Source organism: Ambystoma mexicanum, chromosome 8 (genome assembly GCF_040938575.1).
Source record: "Ambystoma mexicanum isolate Mex_15411 chromosome 8, UKY_AmexF1_1, whole genome shotgun sequence".
NCBI lineage: Eukaryota > Metazoa > Chordata > Amphibia > Caudata > Ambystomatidae > Ambystoma > Ambystoma mexicanum.
The window spans coordinates 894,154,019-894,176,766 of NC_090929.1; the positions used below are offsets into that span (position 1 = coordinate 894,154,019).

The 22,748-nt window shown below is 46.9% G+C and overlaps 1 protein-coding gene across 2 annotated transcripts in view; it reads left to right on the forward strand.

Annotated features, from left to right (window-relative positions):
* BMPR1A (bone morphogenetic protein receptor type 1A) overlaps positions 1–22,748 on the forward strand; it is a 595,030-nt gene that overhangs the window by 403,388 nt on the left and 168,894 nt on the right. For both annotated transcript variants that reach the window (XM_069610776.1, XM_069610777.1), the window contains exon 4: positions 11,650–11,812. In XM_069610776.1, coding sequence (XP_069466877.1) covers positions 11,650–11,812 — 163 coding nt within the window. The remainder of the gene's footprint in view (positions 1–11,649; positions 11,813–22,748) is intronic.

A 22,748-nucleotide genomic window follows, 5' to 3' on the forward strand; every position in this document is an offset into this window, starting at 1 on the left:
CAGCATGGGTCTGGCATGGATTCACATGCGAACCCTCCCGCCTACCCCTCTGTGGCTCTTCTCTTGGTCCTACTGCCACTTTACACGCTACCAAATCTGAAGATGGCTGCCAGAGGAAGGTCTTGGGTAGAGGGCAGTCATTGGCTGGGTGCAGTATGACCCAAAGGCAAGTGATTGGTTGTTGGGAGACAGACTGTTCAGAAATTAAACTGAGTTTTTTCTTTACCATGGATTCCCAGCCTGACGGGGAAAATTTATGAGCATGTGAATCCATGCCATACATACGCTGAAGAACAACAGTTACAGATAAGTAACTTGTAATGTATGGGTGGTAAGACATTTAAATGTTAGTGGGGCTGGGGCAGTAGGCAAGGTAGTTTGGGTGACTGTGTAGGAGTCTTGTCTGTTTCATAGGCTAGACCAACCCAGCTGGAGTAGTCTAGGGACTTGATGTTAATGAAGATGAAGTCCCCAGAAGATCAGGAAGCTACATAATGTTGCCAGAGCCGTGGTAAAGCCAGAAAGTTGAGGGTGCTTTGGACCTTTGAACACAGGCTCATGACTGACACTAAAGCAATAAGCAGCTGTGAGGATACTGCGATGAGCAGCTACATAGGGCATTGCAGAGAATGAGATGAAAAGGAGACCGTAAAGTGGAACTGCAGAAGCCAGTCACATGAAACCTATACTGTGCCGATAGTTGTAGATGTGTGCCCAAACTGGTGAAAAGATGGTGCTGGAAAAGGGCTGTTGCAGTAAGGAGCGGGTACCCATCCTACCCTAGAGAGAAGTGTATCTGGTGAGAAGGCTATGGAGCAGGTACCCATGCCCAGATGCCAAGGCAGAGTAGTTTAACGAGCAGAGGGAAGAGGATGAGACTGAACGCTGAGGTAACTTAAAGTACAGTGTCTGACAGACTGCGTTGGGAAGTGCTAACTTCTGGGACTTGGACAAGTCACTAGCAGATTGAGTGAAGAATTTATGCACTCTGGGAGTTTGTCTGACTTCCTGGATTCCTCCAATGAGACTGAAGAAAATACTCACATTCAAGAAATGGAAGTAAAAGTTCAGATACATGAGATTAAAAAAGGCTTTTGCTTGCTGAGAACAACAGTCCAAGTTAGCAGGTATCCTGGATAGACTTAAAAAAATAACATTTAAATGCTGGCATTTGAAAGTGCAAGTCCCTTGCCATCTTTGTGCTTGAGAGTAAAGGAACCTTGGCCACTGTCCAGACGCAATCAAGAGACACACATAAATTGACACAAAACCCCTCTAACAATATAACTGCTCTAGCCTATGCCTGGCCTAAAGTGCTTCTTTTAAGAAACCACCACAGAATCCTGTATCTCAAGCACTTCACTCTCCTCATGAGTTTGGACATCGCTACCAGTTGGTGGAGCAAGTCAAATTTATAAGTCTTCAGGAATCTATCCAGACTACTGGGGTAATGGTGTAGTTCCTGACAATTATTGTGAACCTAAGCGTGATAAAATGAGCTTCTGTAATTCATTGATGGATTAGAATCTTAAAACAGAAATGTTCAAAATCGTCCATGTAATGCTACTCAGCAATTTTTCAACCAGAGGGGAATTCAAAAAAATGGCATTAACTATCTTGCAGGAAAAGTTGGCGTCAACTCCTGTCCCACCTGGAAAGTTTTGGAAGCATCTGCTGTTTTATGCGAGTGTTGTGTTTTATACTTTCTTGTCCCAACTGGACAATGTTATGCTGGTTGCTTTGAAAGTAAACTGCTTGCATAAAGAAATGGGATAAAGCCATGTGAAGGACCTCGAGCGAACCTGGCCAGGAAGTCTGTGTTGATTAAGGGTGGTGAGAAAATAAGAGATCGAGTTTCACAAGGGCCCCGTCTAGACTCTGGAAAGTGTTAAAGAAAGCAATGGGGGCGGGCAGGGGGCGAGAGATCGGGAGGGGGCTTACATGGGTTTGTCGCATTCATAGACTTGGTGCATAAAATTGAATGCGTGCGTTTTTATGCTTTTCGTTTCTTTAGAAAGTAAGACGTTGTTTTGGTATCGCATGTATGTTTTTAATCTTTATGCATTCGTAGTTGAAAAAATCCCAACTGAGGTGTTTCCCAGACCATGCAGTGTTAGTTGCGGCTTAATACCCCATTTTTTTTAATATTATGTTTTCGAGTGTATAGTACCTTGTACAAATGAGCTCTAATAATCAGAGGCGAGAGCGAGATGTTAGTGTACAATTCAAAATGTGTTGCTGTTAGATGGGACGATGCTTCTAGGCAAGGGGCGCTGCCTATTTGGGTGAGATTCAGGGTTTCCTTCCTGAAGTTGTGAAATGGGGAAGACAAGGAGTCCTGTACTTAAGTGGATGTTGCATCTTCCTGAAGTGGGCAAGAGGAAAGTTTCTGATGCTGACTGGGAGTATGAGGGACTCTGGGCAGGAGATGTCTGGTGAAGTGGGCAACAGGGGACCTGATTGTCAATATCCAGAGGCATGTCTCCATCAAAGTGGGTGACGTGGTGGTTTTGCCCCTTTTTAAAGTAGAAGGATATAAAGGAAATGTACTCTGGGGGACCCCCACCCCGTTTTGTATTGGAGGGAAAGTGGTCCGCAAAGGCGGAATTAGTGTCTAAGCCCAGGTGTAGTGTCAGATCACAAAGAACCCTATGAAGTGCATCTGGGGACGCCTTCATAAGGGACTGTCATGCTATATGCATTAAAGCAAAGTGGATTTTGGGAACCTAAGAGAGATCTCTGTCCCTGAAAGTTTCCTACCAAAGGGATAGATTAAGTTTAACATTGTTTCCACCAGTTCCGGAAACCAGATCTCTGGGCCAAAACACAGCTTCTCTTCTCAAGGTTGCCTGTGAAGGGAAGATGAACCGACTTTCAGTATGCAAAATCAGTTGTCAACCTAACTGAGGCAGAGGGGTAATGCTGGCTAATGCCGTGGAGCTGCATACCGGGATCACCACTTTGGCTGCATGTACAAGTTAGGAGTCACATATAACTGACAGAAAAAGCTATAGCTTGCATCTTGTGTGCGAGTTTGAGGCATGCTAGGTACCGTCTCCTTTTTCCCCAGAGATAACGTTTTTGGGTGATGGCATATACCCAGTATCTGTCTTTAGCTCTACTCATCAATTCTTTGATTCCACTTTGTTGGTCAGTGAGTTATCGATATTGCTGAGGACAGTGGGTTACATTTGACATGCATATAGTTAGAATTCTAGACTGTCACCTCACCTTTTCAATCATCTCGAGTGGCAATGAGATGAGTAGGACACCTGTTGGTGTATATAGCAGTTTAGTTTCAAACTTTCTATCAAAGCTACACATTTGGTGGTCTAATTTGGCGCTGTCAAATGCAACTCTCAAGTATGTATTGTGTTTGGCGCAGCACCCAATCTAGGTCTGTCTGAGGAAGTAGGAGTTAATCAGTTAATTTCAATGTTATATTCTATTGGATTTTGATGTAATGCCTCTGCTGGTTACTGCTAAACATCCCTGTTATATTGGAGAGAAGGAAACCCTTTTGGGAAAGTTCGAAAGCTTCGTGGCTCCTTGGGTCACGATTAATTTCAAATCTATAAACCTTTGCTTGATCGGCAGAAAAGGGGTGCACGTTTGCTGATTGTTTCACAGTAGAAGCCAGCACTTCCTTATCGGCTGCAGAGTCGGTATCCTTGCTGGAAAGTAGAACAGGCCGACACGTGGCTGCTCCGAGGCCAAAATAGGGCAACAGTGAGTTGTGCTGCAATGAATAGACCAGGCTGAGGCGATGGAAAGATCTGATCCCGGCGCTGCTGCTGGTCGGCAGCTCTTTGATCACGTGAGCATTCCCCAGCTCTGAGGTCACTCCTTGGCCGCACCTCCTCTGCGTTCAGGCTTTTGACGGGAATTTGCACAGCTGCTGCCTCTGACGTGCATGGCAGGGAGGTTGGCCAGGTTTATATACAGCTATACCTCCGGTACTGTAACGCGTTGCACCAATCAATGTGTTCATATTCTAGAAACTGATAAACGAAACATTGGCTCCAATTTCCTAATTTGACATATTTGCCCGTTTTGCTGCCGTGCTTTGCTGAGCCTATTTTGAAAGAACACTGTGTAGTGGCTGCTGTCGACCATTCTGACGTTCTAGGACAGGACTGTGCCTGGGTCACCTGACTGCGATTGAAATGTATTGCGGACATTTGAAAATAACTCGAGAACGATGGAACAGAGTCCCCAACTCTGAACGTTGCCTGAAACGAAACTTTTTTCAAGCTTTGTACCCGATTGACGGTAGAATTTGAGTAACGGAGCGTACCATGACTGCCATTAGACAAAGTTTGGAAACGCACAGAGGTGTTTTAAAATGTCTGACTTACAGGATGGACACGTAACGCGATCAGCGCATGAAGGCATGTGCTTACCCTAGGATCCAGGAAAATGTTGGGTCCTTCCACCAGTTTTTCTGAGCAGAGATATAAAAGCTCAAAATAGGAGAAACTTTGTGGGTCTGTAGAAATACAATTCTGAGAATGCAAAGGCGCCCACATCGTGGACAAAGGGGGCTCGAGAAATCATTTGCAAATGCCAATCCAATTGCAAAAATTAGGACCTGCTGTTTTGCAAAAACTTGAATACTGCTAATGTAATTTTGAATATTCCGAAGCTATTTTGAAAAGGCAGCCCCTAAATGTAACTATGCTGTCCAGTTTAAACATATTCATGTACTTATGGCCTTGTATATATGGTTGCAGGCATTGCTGGATATATATATACAAAATGTACTGTGGGAAGCCCACCAACCCTTTAATTCTTCGAGCAGTAAGCATGCCGTCCCAGAGGAATCGAATAGAGTGCAGCTGGGGAACACCTGCAGGAAGGACATATTTACATGAAAGTAGAGCACATTTTGGGAAGACGAGGACCACAGAATTTGAAATGTCTGATAGTGATTGACAATATTTGGACAACGAGGGCTTCCAATTATTGAGCTCCACCTGGTTTTAACTGGATATTCGAACCAAAAATCGAAACCTCATAAACTATTGAAGACCTGTTTCGAACTGATAAGGAATTTAAGGTTATTGAAAGCATTCGTGTAAATACAAAATACCAAAAACTGTTCACAAAATCAATCGTTGCAATAGAAATACTCTAATCCACAAAAACGAAATGACATATCTATATGTTGCCACCTTCTTCTTCTTCTTAATTATCGGATGCGTGGGTGGACCCATGCAGGCGCTTCCCCATCCTAAAGGATGATGTGCACCAAATCCACCAATCAATACTTAGCTCACATAAACTCACAACTCCTCCCACCGCCCCGTCTGCCTCACAAAATCCAACATCACACTGCTCCTCCTGCCTCTCACCGCCACCTTACAAACACATAAAATGACAGTCAATGCTCCAGATAAGATTTAGAAGTTGGAAAAACTGTACGCCCTCTTTTCTTTTTTATTATTTAGTAATTTTTTTTAAAGCTGAGAAAAAAGGATTTTTTGGGGAGTAAACAAAGCAGTCCAATTCCAAATGGGAGTATTTTATGAATTAATACGTTTTACCTGGAAAACTGAAATGTTTTGGGATTAATTGTTTCGATGCATCTAGTTTTTTTGTGCACATTAAAAGATGCATGTTTACATCTGCAGATCAGGCAGCAATAATTGTTTCCTTCCTGTGGTACTATGTGCACTACTGATCCAAACATATCCATGGGGCTGTGTGGGTGAAAGCAGGGACCAAAAGTCCTACGTGTTTCCTAATTTTTTTGTTGGGAGTCTTTTTACTTCCCATTTTTATTTTTTTGGTTGCATGTGCCTTATTTTATTGAGTAAAAGGGACATGCCTTATCTGTAGGGTGGCAAACCGTTCTACATAATCGTAAAGGCGGTTTCTGTAGGAATTGTCTTGTTCCACACACCTTTTATAAGACATTGATCAAAATGAAGTGCAAATACAGGGACCTCTTCCTGTTTGAGAATACACACAGCTGTGTACATATTAAAATGTAAATACAAAATTATAGTACATGTAATGTGTATATATCAAGATGTTGGAGATACTGTCTCATATCGATTTTGAAAATATATCGATATATCCAAAACTCGATCTATTTATCGACCAGCCCTGGACGACATAAGAACTTAAGTTCCCAATTACGTACTTCACATTACAGCTCTGGGTGCTTTTGCTATATCCCTGGTTTGTTTAAATATTGTTAGCATGAATACATTCTAGTTTTATATACATGCATGCTTAGAATTTTCAGTCACCCTAAATTCCTTAGTTCGAAAAGTTGTCTTCACTGGTTTGAGGTTTAGATTTGTGAAAGTGATTCAAGCATTAAGCTGTCCTGAACAATGAATGCAAACTTGTCGCGCACCTCTATTAATTTTGTCACGATACGAACCCTAACATAAAAATGTCTGTTAAACCACCAGACTTTATATACTCATTTGGACTGTGCATTTTGGATGTTTCATGCACATAGCTTGTGAATTAATCCCTCAGCCCCCTTCACAGACCGCAAGTCTTCTTTATGCTACTTGTGTGGCAGATGGGTGCTCCGGCTGGGAGCAGACCTTTGAAAACTCTGCTTTAGCTAGCCCTGGGGATTGTGCATTGGGCCTGTGTGGAATGATGTCTGGCAAGGTCAAATATTGCCAGAGCATAGCTTTGTCTCTGTCCTGCTCAATTCCTCCCCTAGCTATAGGTATTTAGTTTTACATTTGTAAAGCACATGAAAACTTACAGGCATAGAGGTGCTGGTTGCAAGAGGGCGAGTGGAAAGGGGTGTAGGGAAGGTGATGGGTAAGGAGAGAAGTGCAGGGAGGAAGCAAAGGTTACATGGCAGAATGGTAAAGCAGCATACAGTTATTGAAATAGGGTGGTCTTGAGTAGGTTTCTGAACGGCCAGTAGCAAGGTTCAGAGCGAATGTGGGGCGGGAGGTGATCACTGGGAGGCTGGAGCCCCCAGCTCTTGTGCTTTTGAAACACAGTTCCATTAGTCTGGGGCTGTAGAGAGATCTAGTAGGTCTGGTGGCGGTGTGCTTATTTACTCTTTGTGAGAGGTAGAGGCGGTGCAGTGTTCGAGAGGCAGCGATGTGTAGTTTATGCATTCTTTGACTGGAAGCCAGTGAGCGGCACTTCAAGACCTGCAGCATGATCACGTTTGGAGTGATTCATCAGCGCCCGGATGGCATTGTTTTGGATCGTCTGAAGTTGTGGTTGCGTTCTGAGGTGACGGCAAGGAGAGAGTTGCAGTAGATAAGCCAGGAGCCTATGGTAGCTATTACTACACTGAAGCGGTCCGTAGAGATGTTAGGTGGCGCTTAGTGTTGTGGGCTGCTGAAGAGGCAATGGAGTTCACATGCCGGTTCATGTTGAGGCTAGAGTCTAGATAAACATAGTATTAATGTTAGAGGAGACTCGGATGGTGCAGGCATCGATGTTAAGAGTGGTAGGCAGAGACTAGTTTGGCCGCCAGGCGGGAGGGCAGACAATCTGAGTTTCTATCTTATCGTTCAGACCGAGCTGGTGGGAGGCCATCCAAGCTTGAATTGTGTTATAGATGGTTTTAATCTTGCTAGAGCCTTGTAAGTGGTCGCAATGAGGATCTGGGTATCAGCGTAGTTAGTGAAAGAGATCCCCAGGGAGTCGTGGTGGTCAAAAAGAGGTTTGGTGTTCACATTGTATACGTTTGGGAGATGCAGGATCCTTGTGGGGGTGATGGCAGCTGCATTTCCTGCATAGACAAAGGCAGATTTGTCTGTGAGGAAGGAGGCGATCCACTGGTCGGCTGATGGGGCAAAGTTGGCAGCTGAGGTGAGGTGGTGGCAGAGTTTGGCCATTGACCAAAGTCGAAGGCGGCGGAGAGCAAGATTACCAGAATTATGGATGTAATCGAGTTGGTTTTCTATGTCAAGTAGGGCTTGTTCGATACCATGTTCAGGGCGGAAGCTAGATTGTCTCGGGCTGAATATGTGGTGGAGTTCCAGGTAGGATTGAATTTCAGTATAGGCAGCACGGTCCAAGGTTTTTGGGAGGAAAGTGACGGTGGTAATAGGTCGGTAGTCGGTAGGAATGGTGGGGTCAAGAGAGTCTTTGAGGAGAGGATAGATGAAGTGCTCCAGATAAGATTTTGAAGTGGGAATATTTTACTCCCTATTTTTTTCAAGTTGGGAGTAAAATTATTTTTTAGGGAGTAAAAATCGAAGTCCAATTTGCAATGGGAATATTTTATAAGCGTGTACAATTTAACTGGGAAATGTTTTGTTTTTGTAATTTCCTTGCACCTAGTTATTCATACACATTAACAGATGTTTACGTCTTCTGATCAGGCAGTTTCCGTCTGTGGTAGTATGGTGCACTGCTGGTCCAAACATATCCATGGAGTACAATGTCATATGTGCCTGTTTGCCATTTTGTGTTGGGAGTATCCATACTTTTATTTTTAGGGAGCGGCAGACAAACCCTTGATCTGTAGGGCTGGGATAGCCATGCTTCCTTGAGCACAGTAGTCACAAAGCTGTTACCGAAGGACGAGTTGCAACGTGATGGTTTCAGGACGGGGATCAGATTGGAGGTTTCCAATTCTGTGGCGAGGTGGAAGGTGAAGGGTGGGTGTGTGAAAAGGGGTAGAAGTAGGGGCAGTGGACTGGAGAGGGTCAGACAAGTTGTCTTTGGAGATTAGGATAGATTGCTTGGCGGGAGACAGTATTATTCGAGAGGGCATACCAAATGTTTTGACACCAAGTATTGGCTTTAAGGCAGTTGGAGGTGGGGACAAATGGGGTTTCCAAGTCTCTGAGAATGGTGAATAGCTCACGAGAGTGGAACTGCACTTTGAAGATTTGTTACAGTGCAGATGCTTTAGCAGCAAGGATGGCTTTTTTGAATTCCTTGGAAAGGAGGGGTTTTCTTTGTGGTCGAATGGGCTGAATTTTGGAATTTGGACTTTCAGGCCTCAATCTCTCTAGATCAACATCCGTTCAGTAGCAATCCCTGTGTCGCTCCACCCTATCCTTATTTCACCCATATACCTGGATATCTTTGGATGAGAATCTGCACCAATCATGCCCCCTGTGGTCTACACCCTGTCTATATAACTAACCGGCACTCTAGGGGTGGGCCCTTGAGAGCTCTGTGTGCCGACGGCCTGAACACTTGTCCTGCTGTTTCCCTGCTGATCGAGCTGATCACTCTGTATGCTGTGTAATTGCTATGTAATACAAGAAGCTTGGTTTACCACCAGTCTGTCTTAACTCCTTATTTGGTGTAAACTGAAGCCGGCCGAGGGGGGAGCCCTTGGGAAGGGGCCTTTCCTTGGCCACCACACTCCAGATGCTTTCCAGGGAATGTTTTTTTTAGCTCTTAACACACAGAGGTCAGGGGTGAACCAAGAGTCTGTACGTGGTTGGTTCAGCTTTACAAGCTTTTAGAGGGGCAATGGTATCCATGGCTGAGAATGGTGGTGGTGTAGATGTTGACCTGGTCCGTTGGGTTAGAGGGTAAGGATGCTTGGAAGAGTTGACAGTGAGGATAGGAAGGAGGCGTTCTTTGGTAAGTTTGCAGGAGCATCCTGTGAGAGCTAGTGGTGGGGGGGTGATGGGGGTTCGGGGGGGAGTGGTGGGGTTACATTAAAGGAGATGGTGTGATGGTCTGTCTGGAGATTGGGTGAGACTAATTCTCTGTAGAACAGTTAAGGTCAGCATTCCAATCAAGGGCACTCCCTAGTTGGTGAGTTGGGCTAGAGATGCGCTGGGTAAAGCCCAGGGAGGTTAGGGAGCAAGCGATTGAGTGTGTCTGTCATCTGGATCCAACAGACCCAAGTTGAGATCACCCAGGACTAAGACTTTGGAAGGTGGTTTGATGCTGGAACTGCGAAGTGAAGAGATGTTATCCTCTGGACCGGGAGGACGATATAGATGACGTGGATGGTCAAGGTGGAGGTGGGTGAGATGGACAGTCTTGTGCCGAGTAGGTTACAGGCAGGTGGGGCAATGGAGGGGACGGTTTTAAGGGACAGGTATCTTTGCCGATGAGTGCAACTCCTACACCTTTGGGGAGGGAGCGATCACAACGAAGGATGGTGTACCCTGCAGTGATGGCATTGGCAATGGCAGGGCCTGCAGCTGGTTGAAGCCAGGCTTCTGTGATGGCAAAGATGTGGTTGTTGGTGATGAGGTCTCTGATATCAGTGGTGTGTACATTGACTAATGCACAGGAGAGAGGTGTTTTAGAGAGGGGTTGGTTAGGGTGAATGGTAGTGTCAGATCTAGGCATGGGGCAGGTGGGAGGTGCTCTGGGCATAAGGTAAGGTGTGTTGGTGTGATTGTAGATGAGTTAGGTGATGTGCAGTGCTTGGACGGTGGGCTGAAGGCATAGGAGGAGCAGAGGTACGGGAGGTGAGCCTTGATGTCCTGGCCCAACCTTTGCAGGGCAGGGAGGCAGGAGAGGTGCTAGGGGGGTGGATCAAAGGCTATGAATTGGTTAAAGGAGGGGCATGCGGCTTGAAATGTGTTGGGACTTCACATGAAGTCAGCTTGGTAGTAACAAGACAGAGTGAGATGCTAAGATGTGTAGTGAAAGGTGCATGGGGTGGGAGGAATGGTTTGGGCAGGGGGGACTTTGGAGCAGAACCTAGGCTGGAGAGGTAGTTGAGAAATGTTAGTGTTGCTAATCAGGGCAATCCTGCCTGTTGCTGTCAGGACAATAAGTAGTGCCACAAGGTGGTCGGTGGAGCAGAGTGCAGGTGGGAGAGTGGACTTAAGGTGGCAGTGGCATGCTTTAGAAGGCAGAAGGGCAGGGGTATGCAGAGGCAGTGTGTGGCACAGCAGGGGTATCACAGGCAGAGGACAGAGGAGAAGGCTGGTGTGCGACCTGAATGAGTGGGCCAGATACCAGCTAGAATGGGCTGCGGTTTTATTTCTAGGTTTTCCGGGCTCCTCCAGCTAGTGCTTATTTTTAAAAATAAATAGCACTTACCGAGATGTAGCTGCAGCTTTTCTGCCTGTAGTCTCCGGTTCGCGTCCTCCGAGTCCTGGCACCAATAAAGGAAAAGCCATCCAGTGGTAGCTTTTGTTTACTACAGCTGGCTGGCTTTTCCTTCATTAGTACCGCAAAAGCCAGCACAGGCGGGCATCCATTTCACAAAATGGATGTGCCCATGTGCTTGCTTTTTCAATTTTTGAGCTTGAATTGCTCCAAATTTTACATAGGAACTTAAAAAAAAAAAGTGCGAGTATATTTGTTTTATTATTGCTAATCTTTTTGGGCAATAAAAAGTTTTGGGCGAACCATTCCTTTAAGATGTTTTGAGGAGGGAAGACCTTTCACAGAACATGGGACGGCATGTGTGTCATCTGCAATTTCTCAGTCATTGGCCTGGCAGGCTTTATCGTTTTTTTTGGGTGGTTAAAGACACAACTTGCGCCAATATCTGTCTTAAATCCCTTGACGTTAAGGGTCACATATTTGAAACTCGACAAGACCAATACCTTTCATCATAATGTCAATACTGTTGAGTTCCATTGAGAACGATAATAACCTTTTAAAATTCATGCAACTAGTGAAAATTTAGTTTGCAGTTTGGGCAATATATCTGCTCAATGTGAGTATGCCGTGATTTTTTAAATTTTATTTTCTGTTTGTTGTCTTCCGCAGGTCAGTACTTGGACAGCCTGCTCCATGGCACAGGAATGAAGTCGAACTCTGATCAGAAAAGGCAGGAGAATGGGGTGACTGTGGCGCCTGAAGACCGTGAGCCTTTCCTTCTGTGCCACTGCTCTGTGCACTGCCCTGACAATGCAATCAATGGCACCTGCAGGTAGGCACTTGCACAGCCTTGATACCAGCTGTACTGTTTTTTTTTTGCTAAGATTTCTATCGGTTACATGAAATGTATACTAAAGAATTTTAATTGCTTGCGTTAATGTTGAAAATTGTACAGAAAGAGCAAGTGCAGCACAGGCATTGCAATTCGCAGTTGCAGGTAATATTCATGTGCATGCAGAGCACGCTCACTGCACAGTGCTAATAAACACACATCATACTGCTGGGGTTTGGTAAATCTACGCATGTTGCATTTTACGTTTGATGGCTAAAACAAAACATTTAAATGTACACTACTAATCCCTTTAAAGTATCATGTTAAATATTCTGCTGTACCATAAACCTATTCACTTATTACAAACTGCCGCTCCTTGCCGCTAGGCCTACACTGTATGAAATGGCTAATAAAAATGGGTTAGAAAAGTACTAAACAGTAGTATATAATAATCTCAATCAGTGATTTACAATCCTATCCGCCCATATCTTTATCCCCACCCGAGTCTTATATCGAATGTTTTTGCTGCAGAAACAAGGCACATACCTGTTAGTACGCACTGTCAGTGAAAAGTTGCTTAGCAACACTTTCTCGTTGAACCTTAATGTTGCTGCTGCTGTGGGAACCCTTGGTAAATCATGGCAGAATAGGAAGGGTCCGTGAGTAAAGGGCTTGTTTACAGAGATTTTGTAAGCTACAATTCTGTAGTATGATTTACGTTTAATGTGTACATTGCTAGCATTTATAGCAGAGCAACAGTTCACAAAATGCCATTTCTTTCCCATTAAGTTTGTCATTTAAGAAAGTGACGCACAGTAATGCATCTTCTGAGTCGAGTTGGGCAACATTGTAATAACACATGCGTCATTTATAGACCTGACCTCAAAATTAAAACCATATATGAAAATGACATCATTGCTCCAATACCTGTCTATAGTGTAGGTAAATACCGGTCATATAACGCTAAAGTCAAATAATGCAAGCTTAACATCAGCAATCCTAAAAGGACAAACATGAACATTAAACACGTACAGGGGTGGAAGCATGGTGGGTTGTAATGCCTAAAACAAATTAGTTATTACAATAGTAAAAAGGAAGTCCTCTTATGGGGCTTATGGTATATCCTGGAACAGTTATGCTGGCTCACATAAACAATAACGGGGCCCATTTCGTGCAGATTCTCCCCTAGCTGCTGCATCTATTTTGTGCATTGCTGCTACGTACCAAATCCTTGACCACCATTCTTTAATGTCTGGGGGAGTGGGGATTTCCAATTTTTTGCTGTGACCATCTTTGCTGCAACTAGAAAATGGGTTATCAGACTGTTTTGACCCCTGCAGATTTTAATTGCCTAACAGTGTCACTATCGGGTCCACTACCAATTCTACTCGGATTGTTTTAATCTGAGCTCTAATGCTTCTTTCCAAAACACCTGCGTGACTGGGCATGTCCACCATAAGTGATAGAAGGTGCTTGTAGCAACGGAGCATCTCCAACACGTGGGGGGGGGGGGTATTTATGTAAGCGTTTCAGGGTCAAAAACCATTGTAGCTTAACACCGTTTTCCTTGAGGTGAACTGATTTAGAGTATTTCCCCTGGCCTAGTCCATAGATTATACCAGGCCAATTCATCTATGGGTCTCCCAATGTCTTCCTCCCATTTGACCATGAATGTGTGCAGCGAGTTGAACCTTTTAGATTAAAGGATTTTATAGATGGTTGATACTAGGATTTTCTGGGGGTCCCCAATTAATAGGTTTTCGAACTGGGTAGTGTCTTGTTTAACTTGAGCCACCAGCTTTGTTAGAGGGCCAATGACGGAGTTGAATAAAACCATATTTATCTTTATCGAATACTAAGATGGTTTGTTTGCATTGCTCAAATGATAGGGGTTGCTTGTTGTCAGAGTTGGCCCGTCCTAGACAAGCCCCTCTCTATCCATAGAGTAAATCTTAGTGCTGTGTCCGGGGAGAAATCCCCAATTATTCTAGAGTCCCGTAAGGGAGGCAGGGGGGACAGGAAAGTGGTCATTCCGGATGTGCTTTCTTTTTTTATTTTTTTTTATTTTACATTTATAAAGCGCTCACACAGCCCGCAGGCATCGAGGCGCTGTTACAGGAATTGTTTGTTTTTCTTAGTTGCGTAATTGTTTTTTTTTTGTCTTAGTTACATATTTATAACGCGCTTAAACACTCAGAGGTTTCTTAGCGCGGACCCGGGGATCGAACCTGTTATTGCTCCGTGTCGTCTTGCTTCCAAGACGCGCACGCTGCCGCTGTGCTATCCTCCCGAGACAATGCTTTCTGCATTATCCCAGTACCCAAAATTTGACTTGGTGGTTGGATGCCCATACCAATGGTTCTTGCTAGTTCTCGTGAACGCCAGCACCATTCGTGCATGGGACCACTAAAGGCAGATTGTTCTATAGATGCCCAGTGCTTGGTGTTATGCTGCGATGCTTGGCTCTCTAGTACTGAGGCTTTTTGTGCTGCATATAGGTAACTCTCTACCTCCGGCACTGCCAGTCCTCCCCTCTCTTTTGCTGTCATCAGCGTTCTTCTAGCCCCTCTTGGGGGTCTATTTCCCCAGACAAAGTTAAATATATGTGACTTGAGCTCCTTGAGAACCACTCTGGGCATCCAGATGGGCAACGCTTGAAAAATATAGAATATCCTTGTCAACAGCGTCATCTTGACTGCTTTCATTCTGCCTAACCTAGAGATTTCCATCTTCCCCCACTTTGCCAAGTCTTATTTGGCTGATGTTGGGAGTGACAGTATATTAGCTGTGTACAATTGGTCGTACCAGGCTGTTAAGAAGACACCCCAATACTTCAGGGAATTACTCCTACGACCCGTCCCCTTTCCTCCATACTGTATTGGTGTCTCTTGATAGGGACAGGAGACGGCACCGTTGTAACCAGAAAAATCATCTTCCCCTTTAAATTTAGATGTGTGTCTGGGAGCATGCGCTCTCCTGACTCCGTCGACTGGTGCCACTCCCCAGTCCTCTTTTCTGCGTCGACAGGAACGGACCGCTTTCACCAGCGCTCCTGGGTTATGCCACCAGCCTAGTAATTCCACGCTCTTCCCTGGAGAAGTACATTTGTCTTTTCTTCTTGTCTTTAATCAGATACCTCTGTCCTCAGGCGCCACGCTCCTCCTGGAAGGAGGGAGGAGCTTTCCCTTCCTCTTCAAAAGTTCGATTGTTACCCCAGCGCTTATAGCAGACACATTGTGCATGGGAGACTGGATGTGTTCCCTGGATCTACATGTCCTGATCTGGCAGCCCCATCGGTCCTTTGAGGTTCAGGATCATGGGCTTTTATTTCCAATACAAAGTTCTACCCTTTGGCCTCAATTTGGCCCCCAGGGTCTTTACAAGACTGATGAACGTGGTAGCAGCCCTACTCGGGGCCATCACATGTATCCATACCTAGACGACTGGCTCATCAGGGTAAGGTCTCCAGAGGCAGTCCACCACATACTGCCTCCGGCCTCATGAATACTCTACACGAGTTGGGCTTTTCCATCAATCTCAAGTCACAGCTGGAGCCCACAGTCTAACGTTCCTGGGCCTCATCTGGAATACGTGCTCCGAGAGAATTTTCCCCCTCAGAAGACAGTCATCAAGAGAGCCACAGGCCATTTTCTCAGCAGATCAGTGACCTTGGCATGGTGGTTCCAAAACCTCTTGGGCATCATGGCGGCATGTCTCCTGGCAGTGCCACACACAAGGCTCAAAATTAGGCGATTGCAGTTGTACTTCGCAGCCTCCTGGAGTGAGGAGAAAGGCTCCCAGGCAGAGCTGGTCAGCATCCCACCTAATCTCCACCAGGACCTAGTCTGGTGGAGCACGGACTGCAACTTTCGGATAGGCAGGCCCTTTCATCAGCCAGCTCTGCAGGTTACCATCACCACGGTCTCATCCCTAGAGGGATGGGGAGCTACCTTGGGCAGCCAGTGTCAATGGAGTATGGTTCCCGTCAGGAGCAGGTGGCCCACATAAACTGGCTCGATTTGATGGCCATCTGGCTTGCTCTCTAAGTCTTCTTCCCGATCAGCGGCAAGTCAATCCTCATTCAAACAGATAGCTCCACCAGCATGTATTGCATCAACAAGCAGGGTGGCACCAGGTCTCCTCCCCTCCGCACTCTAGCAGTCCACATTTGGGAGTGGGCTCTGGTAAACGACATGCACTTCGCAGAAATTCACCTCCCAAGGGAGTCCAACCTGGAGGCGGATAGGCTCAGCAGGTTGGGTGCAGACAACTACGAATGGCAGTTGGACGACCAGGTCCTTCAGGTTATCTTCGACAGATGGGGTCATGCTAAGGTGGATCTCTTCACTACCTGGTTCAATAGGAGGTGTCCCTGAATTCGTGTCCTGGCAGGGACAGGGCTTGGGCTCACTTGGTGACGTGATGCAGATGCAGTGGAACATGGATGCGTAGGCCTTCCCTCCCTCTCCCCTGGTCCACAGAGTAGTATGCAAGATCCAGGCATCCCGGCACCTCCAGATCATCCTGATGGCTCTCTGGTGGCCAGCAAGGCTATGGTCCTCGGAACTTCTCAGCCTGTCGGATCAGCCCCCGGTACACCACCTGCTGGGCCCAGCTCACCTACTCTCACAGCAGGGAGGCACAGTCATACACCCCTCCCCCCCCAGAAGTTGGCCCTTGCAGCGTGATTCCTGAACAGATCACACTAAGGCACCTGCATCTGTCACAGGCTAAACTAGATATTATACCAGGCGCTAGGAGCAATGCTACCATGAGCCAGTACAAAAACAAGTGGACTAGGTTCTGTCACTGGGCGGAATGAAAGGAGGTCGATCCATTGACCTGAACGTTGGACAACGTGCTATCCTTCTCTGCAAACCTCGGCCAATCAGGGGTGCAGCTACACACATGCCGCACCCACGTGGCGGCAATCGGAGCCTACTGGAGGAGGTATTTTCTTCCTCTAGCCAGTGGTTAAGACACTTGGCGGGCTTGACCAGGCTCTACACGCTTATAGAGAAGCCACACCTGGTGTGGGACCTCAACATGGTCTTGGGCGCCCCAGTGCATAAACCATTTGAGCCTATGGCATCCGCGGATGTCAGGCTGGTCACCATTAAGCCAGCCCTCCTGGTGGGCCTTACCTCTGCACACAGGGTCATTGAAATCCTGGAACTGGTGGCTTCAGAGCTTTATACTACTTTTCATAAGGACAAGGTGGTGCTTAGAACTCACCCCACATTCTTACCCAAGGTGGTTCCCTCTTTTAACCTGAATGAGGAAATAGTGCTTTCTCTGCGGACCCTAGAGACGAGGCTCAGAGGGTTCTGCACTGTCTAGATGTCAGGCGCGCTCTAAAATTCTACCTGATTAGAACCAAGAGCTTCTGCAAATCGGAGGCCCTTTTTGTCACCTTCGATGGGTCAAGGCCCGGCTATCGGGCTTCCAAGGCCTTCATAGCAAGGTGGATGGTTGCGGCCAACAAGGAGGCGTATGAGGGGGCAGTACTCTTCCAGCAGCAAATATGCAGGCACACGCCATTGGTGCCAAGGCCACAGCGGTTGCTTTCCAGAGGCCATTGTGTGGCAGGTCATCGGCAAGGCGGCTACATGGGCTATGCCTTCAGCCTTCTGCAAGCGCTACTGCTTGGATTCCAGCTCCAGATAGGGCGCAGCATTTGGTCAGGCAGTATTAAGGAACTTGTTTTCTTGAGCGGGACATCTCTGCACCCTGGGGTTACATTCAGTTGTAATCGCCCATACAGCATGGAGGAAAGGGGACGGGACGTAGGAGTAATTATAAGTTACTCACTGTAGTGACTAACGTACTCCTAGTCCATAGTCCCCTTTCCTCCATACGTCCCACCATCCTCCCCTCTAATAGAACTGATATTATTAGGCTATGGTAGCATTGTCGAAGTGTCAAAGGGGACTGAAAGTGGCGTCCGTGCGCATCTAAATTTTAAAGGAGATGATTTTTCTGGTGAAAAGGGTTCCGTCTCGCGTCCCTAGCGAGACGCCCATGAAATATGGAGGGAACGGGACTCTGGACTAGAGTACGTTAGTCACTACGATGAGTAATTTATAATTTGTTGCCCATGCAAAATCAAAGGTACTTTTTAGTTGCTGAATAGCATTATGTTTCCGAGATGTTGAGTGGTGGATTTCGTGTAGTTTATCTTAAATCCAGCAACTTCCTGAAATCTCACTAATAAAGAAGCTACATTGGGAAGCGTTTTAACTGTGTCCACCATTTAAAACGAAAAAAAAAGCAGGTCTGCATATAATGCTATTTTCTGCTGATACCTGATAGCCCTTGTATATTGTCTGTGGAGCGTACCACCCTCCCCATTGGTTGCATGGATAAGACGAAGAGAAGGGGGCATATCTGGCATCCCTGGTGCATTCCTCTTCCCAGCTATATTGGGGTCAGATAATAAGTCATTTAGTTTAATACGGGTAGATGGAAGTTTAAAATTTGCAAGCACCCTTGCGAGAAACTTGGGCCCAAAGCCAAACCCTTTTAGCTCCTTGGAGAGGGAACCCCAGTCCACCCAATCCAATTCCTTCTCTGCATCAATCAACAATACCAACATCAACTTTTTACACTGCCTGGCCAAGGCTATTACATCTATTGTTCTCTGGATATTATCATGGGTATGCTGACTCAGGAAAGACACTGTCTGATCTGCAACAATCACTACTGGGAGCACAGAAGCCAGCCCAATGGCTAGTATCTTAGAATAAATGCACGTTTCATAATTAAGGGTTGCAATTAGCCGATAAGAGGAGCATTGTGTAGGGTCTTTGTCCGGTTTGCCAGTTAGTGTTAGGACCGATTCTTCTATAGTGGTGCCCGTATCTACAAAGGAGTTGAAAAGGAGGGCCAGTTGGGGGTGCAAGTATATTAACAAACTTTTTATAGAAGAGAACAGTAAATCCATCTGGCCCTGGGGCTTTATCAGTGGTGAGGCCACCAATTGCCTGGGTGATTTCTTAGATTGTAATGGGATTCTGTAGCCCCTTCATCTGATCCTCGAGAGGTGAGCATCCCTGATTAAAAATTCTCCTGGGTGACCCATATACTGTTTCAGCAGTGAACAATATTTGGATATAATACCTACTCCTACGTTCGTCCCCTTTACTCCATACTTGTTGGACATTCCGTCCTTCAAGACGGGACCGCAGCACTTCTGTCAAAAAGCATTTTATTTTTGTCCTTTTATTTTTACACAGGGCTACCATATGTGACCATAACGTGGCTTTCCTGAGCTCTGCGCATCGCCATTCGCGGAGAAAAGAACTGGGGTCGGACGCACTTGCATCACTGGGAATATTTTTCTTTTTGTTCCCTTGTCCTTCATTCCTGCTCCGGGTCCACGGTCAGTCTTTCCTCTGTCTATGCCGGAGCGTCAGGGATTTGTTTCCTGTTCATCCTGCGAACGTCATTAAGTAACAGTAAGTTTTCCTTTTCAGGGCACCCCAGCCAGGGGACTCCTTCCTGGGGTCTTCTAGATTCAGGAGGGGCTCAAGTGGCTCTATTAGCAGGGATCTCCCTGAGGCATCCCGCAAGGGATCTAACTGGCGCACCAGAGTCTCCTTCGAGGACCCCCGCATCTTCTTACGAGGTTCCCCTTTTAGGGGGCCAAGGTTAGGCCCAGTACTTCTGTGGCTATTATCGGGGTTCGCCTGAGGTTTCCACACCTGGAACTAACTGCACGAAGTCTTGGCTCAAGCTCACTCTCGAGGTGACGAAACGTACCAGGGTTACCCCTGAGGTTCCCCTTGTTGGGGCTATATCTAGCACCGGCAGGATTGATGCTCCTCCCTCCCCCACCCCCCCTTGATGATCCTGGCTTTAGGTGGTGACTCTAAGCCTCAGACCCGCAGTGACACCAATCACGCTGAGGGGGCAAAGAAGCCGGTCACGCACCATAAGCTTTCCACTAGCGGCACCGGCAAGGGTCCCCCCACTCGGGGCTAATTCTTCAGCAGTCCCTAAGGTGTCTAGTAAACACTCTGGAACCGCCAGAACTCGCTCAGCTGAGGCTCTCTGTTCCAAGGCTAAAATGGCACATAAGCCCACCCGACTCCCCTGAGGTGACTATGGCCTCACTTACTCCTGTGACGCAGTTCAACTCTGGGGTTGATCGAAATGGCGGCACAACCCCAGCGTACCATGGTGGCCATTTTGAATACTACACCAACGTTCACCATGGCTGGTGTTGAAGGGCCTGTTTTTGGGGCAGAGCAGCCTTTTCCATGCTTTGTGGAGAGTAAAAAACTGTTCCGCCCTCCCATAAATTGGCATGCTCGGGACACCGCTGCCGCATACAGTCGCGCTCCCTCCTGTGCCCGCACCTTTGATCCATGTTGATCCAACTGGTGGGGGACCATCCTGGCAATTGTCTTTGCAGTCATGGGGGTTTGCCCCTTCCCAGCAGCCTCTGCCCATTCCAGCACCTAGACCTTTGTCTGAGAACGTGTTTTTTGGGAAATTTCAGACGCTTATGCATTCTGATCCAGGAAGGTGTACTTTAAGGATTTGTTTAAGGAAATGTATCCTAAACCGGTCCCTGCTCTGCCAATCCCCATGCAGATGCCGGTAGTGCCACCTCCTCCACATCTCCCTGTGGTGCCTGCTCCCCCTCTGCCTCCACTTTTCCCCTGTCGAAAATACTCTGGTTGCTCCGTCAACCACCCCTTCAGGGCCTAAGGCGCCACGTGCGGCGGATCAGCCTTCTGCTCCCGCTTCACTGGATGAGGACCAGACGGACCAGGACAGCGCGGCCTCGCTCTATTAGAGCCTTTCTCAACCGCGTGCCGGATATGATGGCCCTGCTAGAGATCCCAGTACCTGAAGCCACAGTTCCACAAGTGGGGCACTTTCTGGAGCCTTCACTCTGTTGACACAGAGAGCACCGGTCTGGTCTGTTTCTCCAGAAGCAAATCTTTGCAGAGGCCTGTAAGGTCTGGGAAAAATCTCATTCCGGGCAGCATCTGAACAAGAAGATTGATGCTCACTATAAACTTCATACTTATGAGGACATCTTTGTCCGCTTGCCTTCTCCCCTTGTTGATAGTGGTGGCAGCAGCTACGCTCCAGTCCAAGCTGGCCTCTACATCCTCCACTGCAGCATCCCAGATCCTTTCCAAGGAGGACAAGCTTCTTGACGCCATTGGGCAAATTTTCCAATTCAGCTCTTCAGCTGCGTCAGGCTAATACCAAGCAAATCCTGGCCGCTGCCAATGTCAAATTGTGGAAGGAGCTAGCCGAGTTCCAGGAATGTATTCCTGCTGATAGGCTCAAGAACCTCAAAGGCTGTGTGTCGGATGCTAGAGTTCTGGCGCAGGATCTACTTGAGGCTGTGGCCCATCACGTAGACACTTGCGCTCGAGGCCTCATGGTCGGGGTAGACCTCTCCCGCTAAGCTTTGCTGCATGCTACCAAGTTCTCGAAGGAAGTTCAGGACAAGGTGCTTCATCTCCCCTTCAAGGGTAAAGAACTGTTCTCATCCTCCACGGATGAGGAACGCACAAAGACCAAGGCAAGCACTCAAACTGCCAAGTCGTTGTCTGGCCTTGCGAAAACTCCAGCAAAGGCAACTTACACTCAGAGGTCGTGGGCCAAACAAGGTCCTTCTCTGGGTTCAGATGCATTCAGGATTGCTGTGCGCACCAAACAGATGCTTCAGCTGGTGGGCCCGCTGTAAACGGCAACGGCAACGGCAAGGTGGCCGGTTTTTCTCCTGGAACAGGTGGTCTCCCCACCGATAAAACATCTAAATGATATTTTTCATCGGTTGCACGAGACTCTGATGGGAGGATGAATTTTGTCTCATCTGGAGGCGTGGCAGACCATCACCGAAGACCGATGAGTTTTGTCAATTGTTCGGGCGGCTTACACTTGCCCCTCCCCCACCCTTCAATCCTCCCTTCCAGCAAACTGGGTCGCCCTACCTCAGAGCCAAGGTACAGAAACTTCGAGACCTCTGAGCATTGGGACCTGTTCCCTTCTGGGAGCAAGGGGAGGGCTACTACTTCCATCTGTTTACAGTGCCCAATCCCAATTGGGCTGGCCTGCGCACTATCCTCTACCTTTCCAAGTTCAATCTCTTTCTCCCCCAAGAGAAATTCAAGATGATTGCGCCCTGCCAGATAAAGTCCTCTCTCCGGAAGGGCGATTGGCTCAGCGTGGTACACCTTCAGGACACATACATGCACATTCTGATTTGGAGCCTGCATTGAAAATATCTGCGGTTCTCTGTGGGAACGGAACTCTTGCATTATCGTGTACTCCAGTTTGGTCTCAGCTCGGCACTGCGTGTCTTTACAAAGATGAGGTCGGTCATCACAGCATTCCTCAGACTGCAGGGGTTCCATGTATATCCATACATGGACTATTGGCTCCTATGCAGTCCTTGCCCACAGACGGCTGCGACCAATCTTCAGTCACTCCTTCAGCTCCTGATGTTTCTGGGTTTCCGTTGGCATACCCTTAGTACCAGAGTGTTCTGACGGTGGGCAGGATTGCAGACCTGTCGACCACGTGCCAACTCTTCCTCCAGTCCTATCACATGACAGCTTGGTGGTTCCAGAGACTCCTGGGCCTCGTGGCTGTTAGGCAAGATTGCATGTAGTAACCCTGTGGGAGGCTACACCAGCCTTGTTCTCTTGGCAATAGGGAACCCAACCTTTGGTATAGGCATGTACTACACAAGTTGGTAGAGTGACTGAGCAGCCAGGCTTACCTCAAGAGGGGTCAATGTGAACTGTAGAAATGCAACACAGAGATTCAGTGACAAGTATTCAAATAACACTAAAGGTTTCTTATTAAAATTATTTATTTACCAGTCAGTTTTTAAGTAAGCTTTCTTTAGAAAGGACAAGATGCAACCATTAAATACACTCCTTCATTTTCAGTTAAGTAAGTAGAT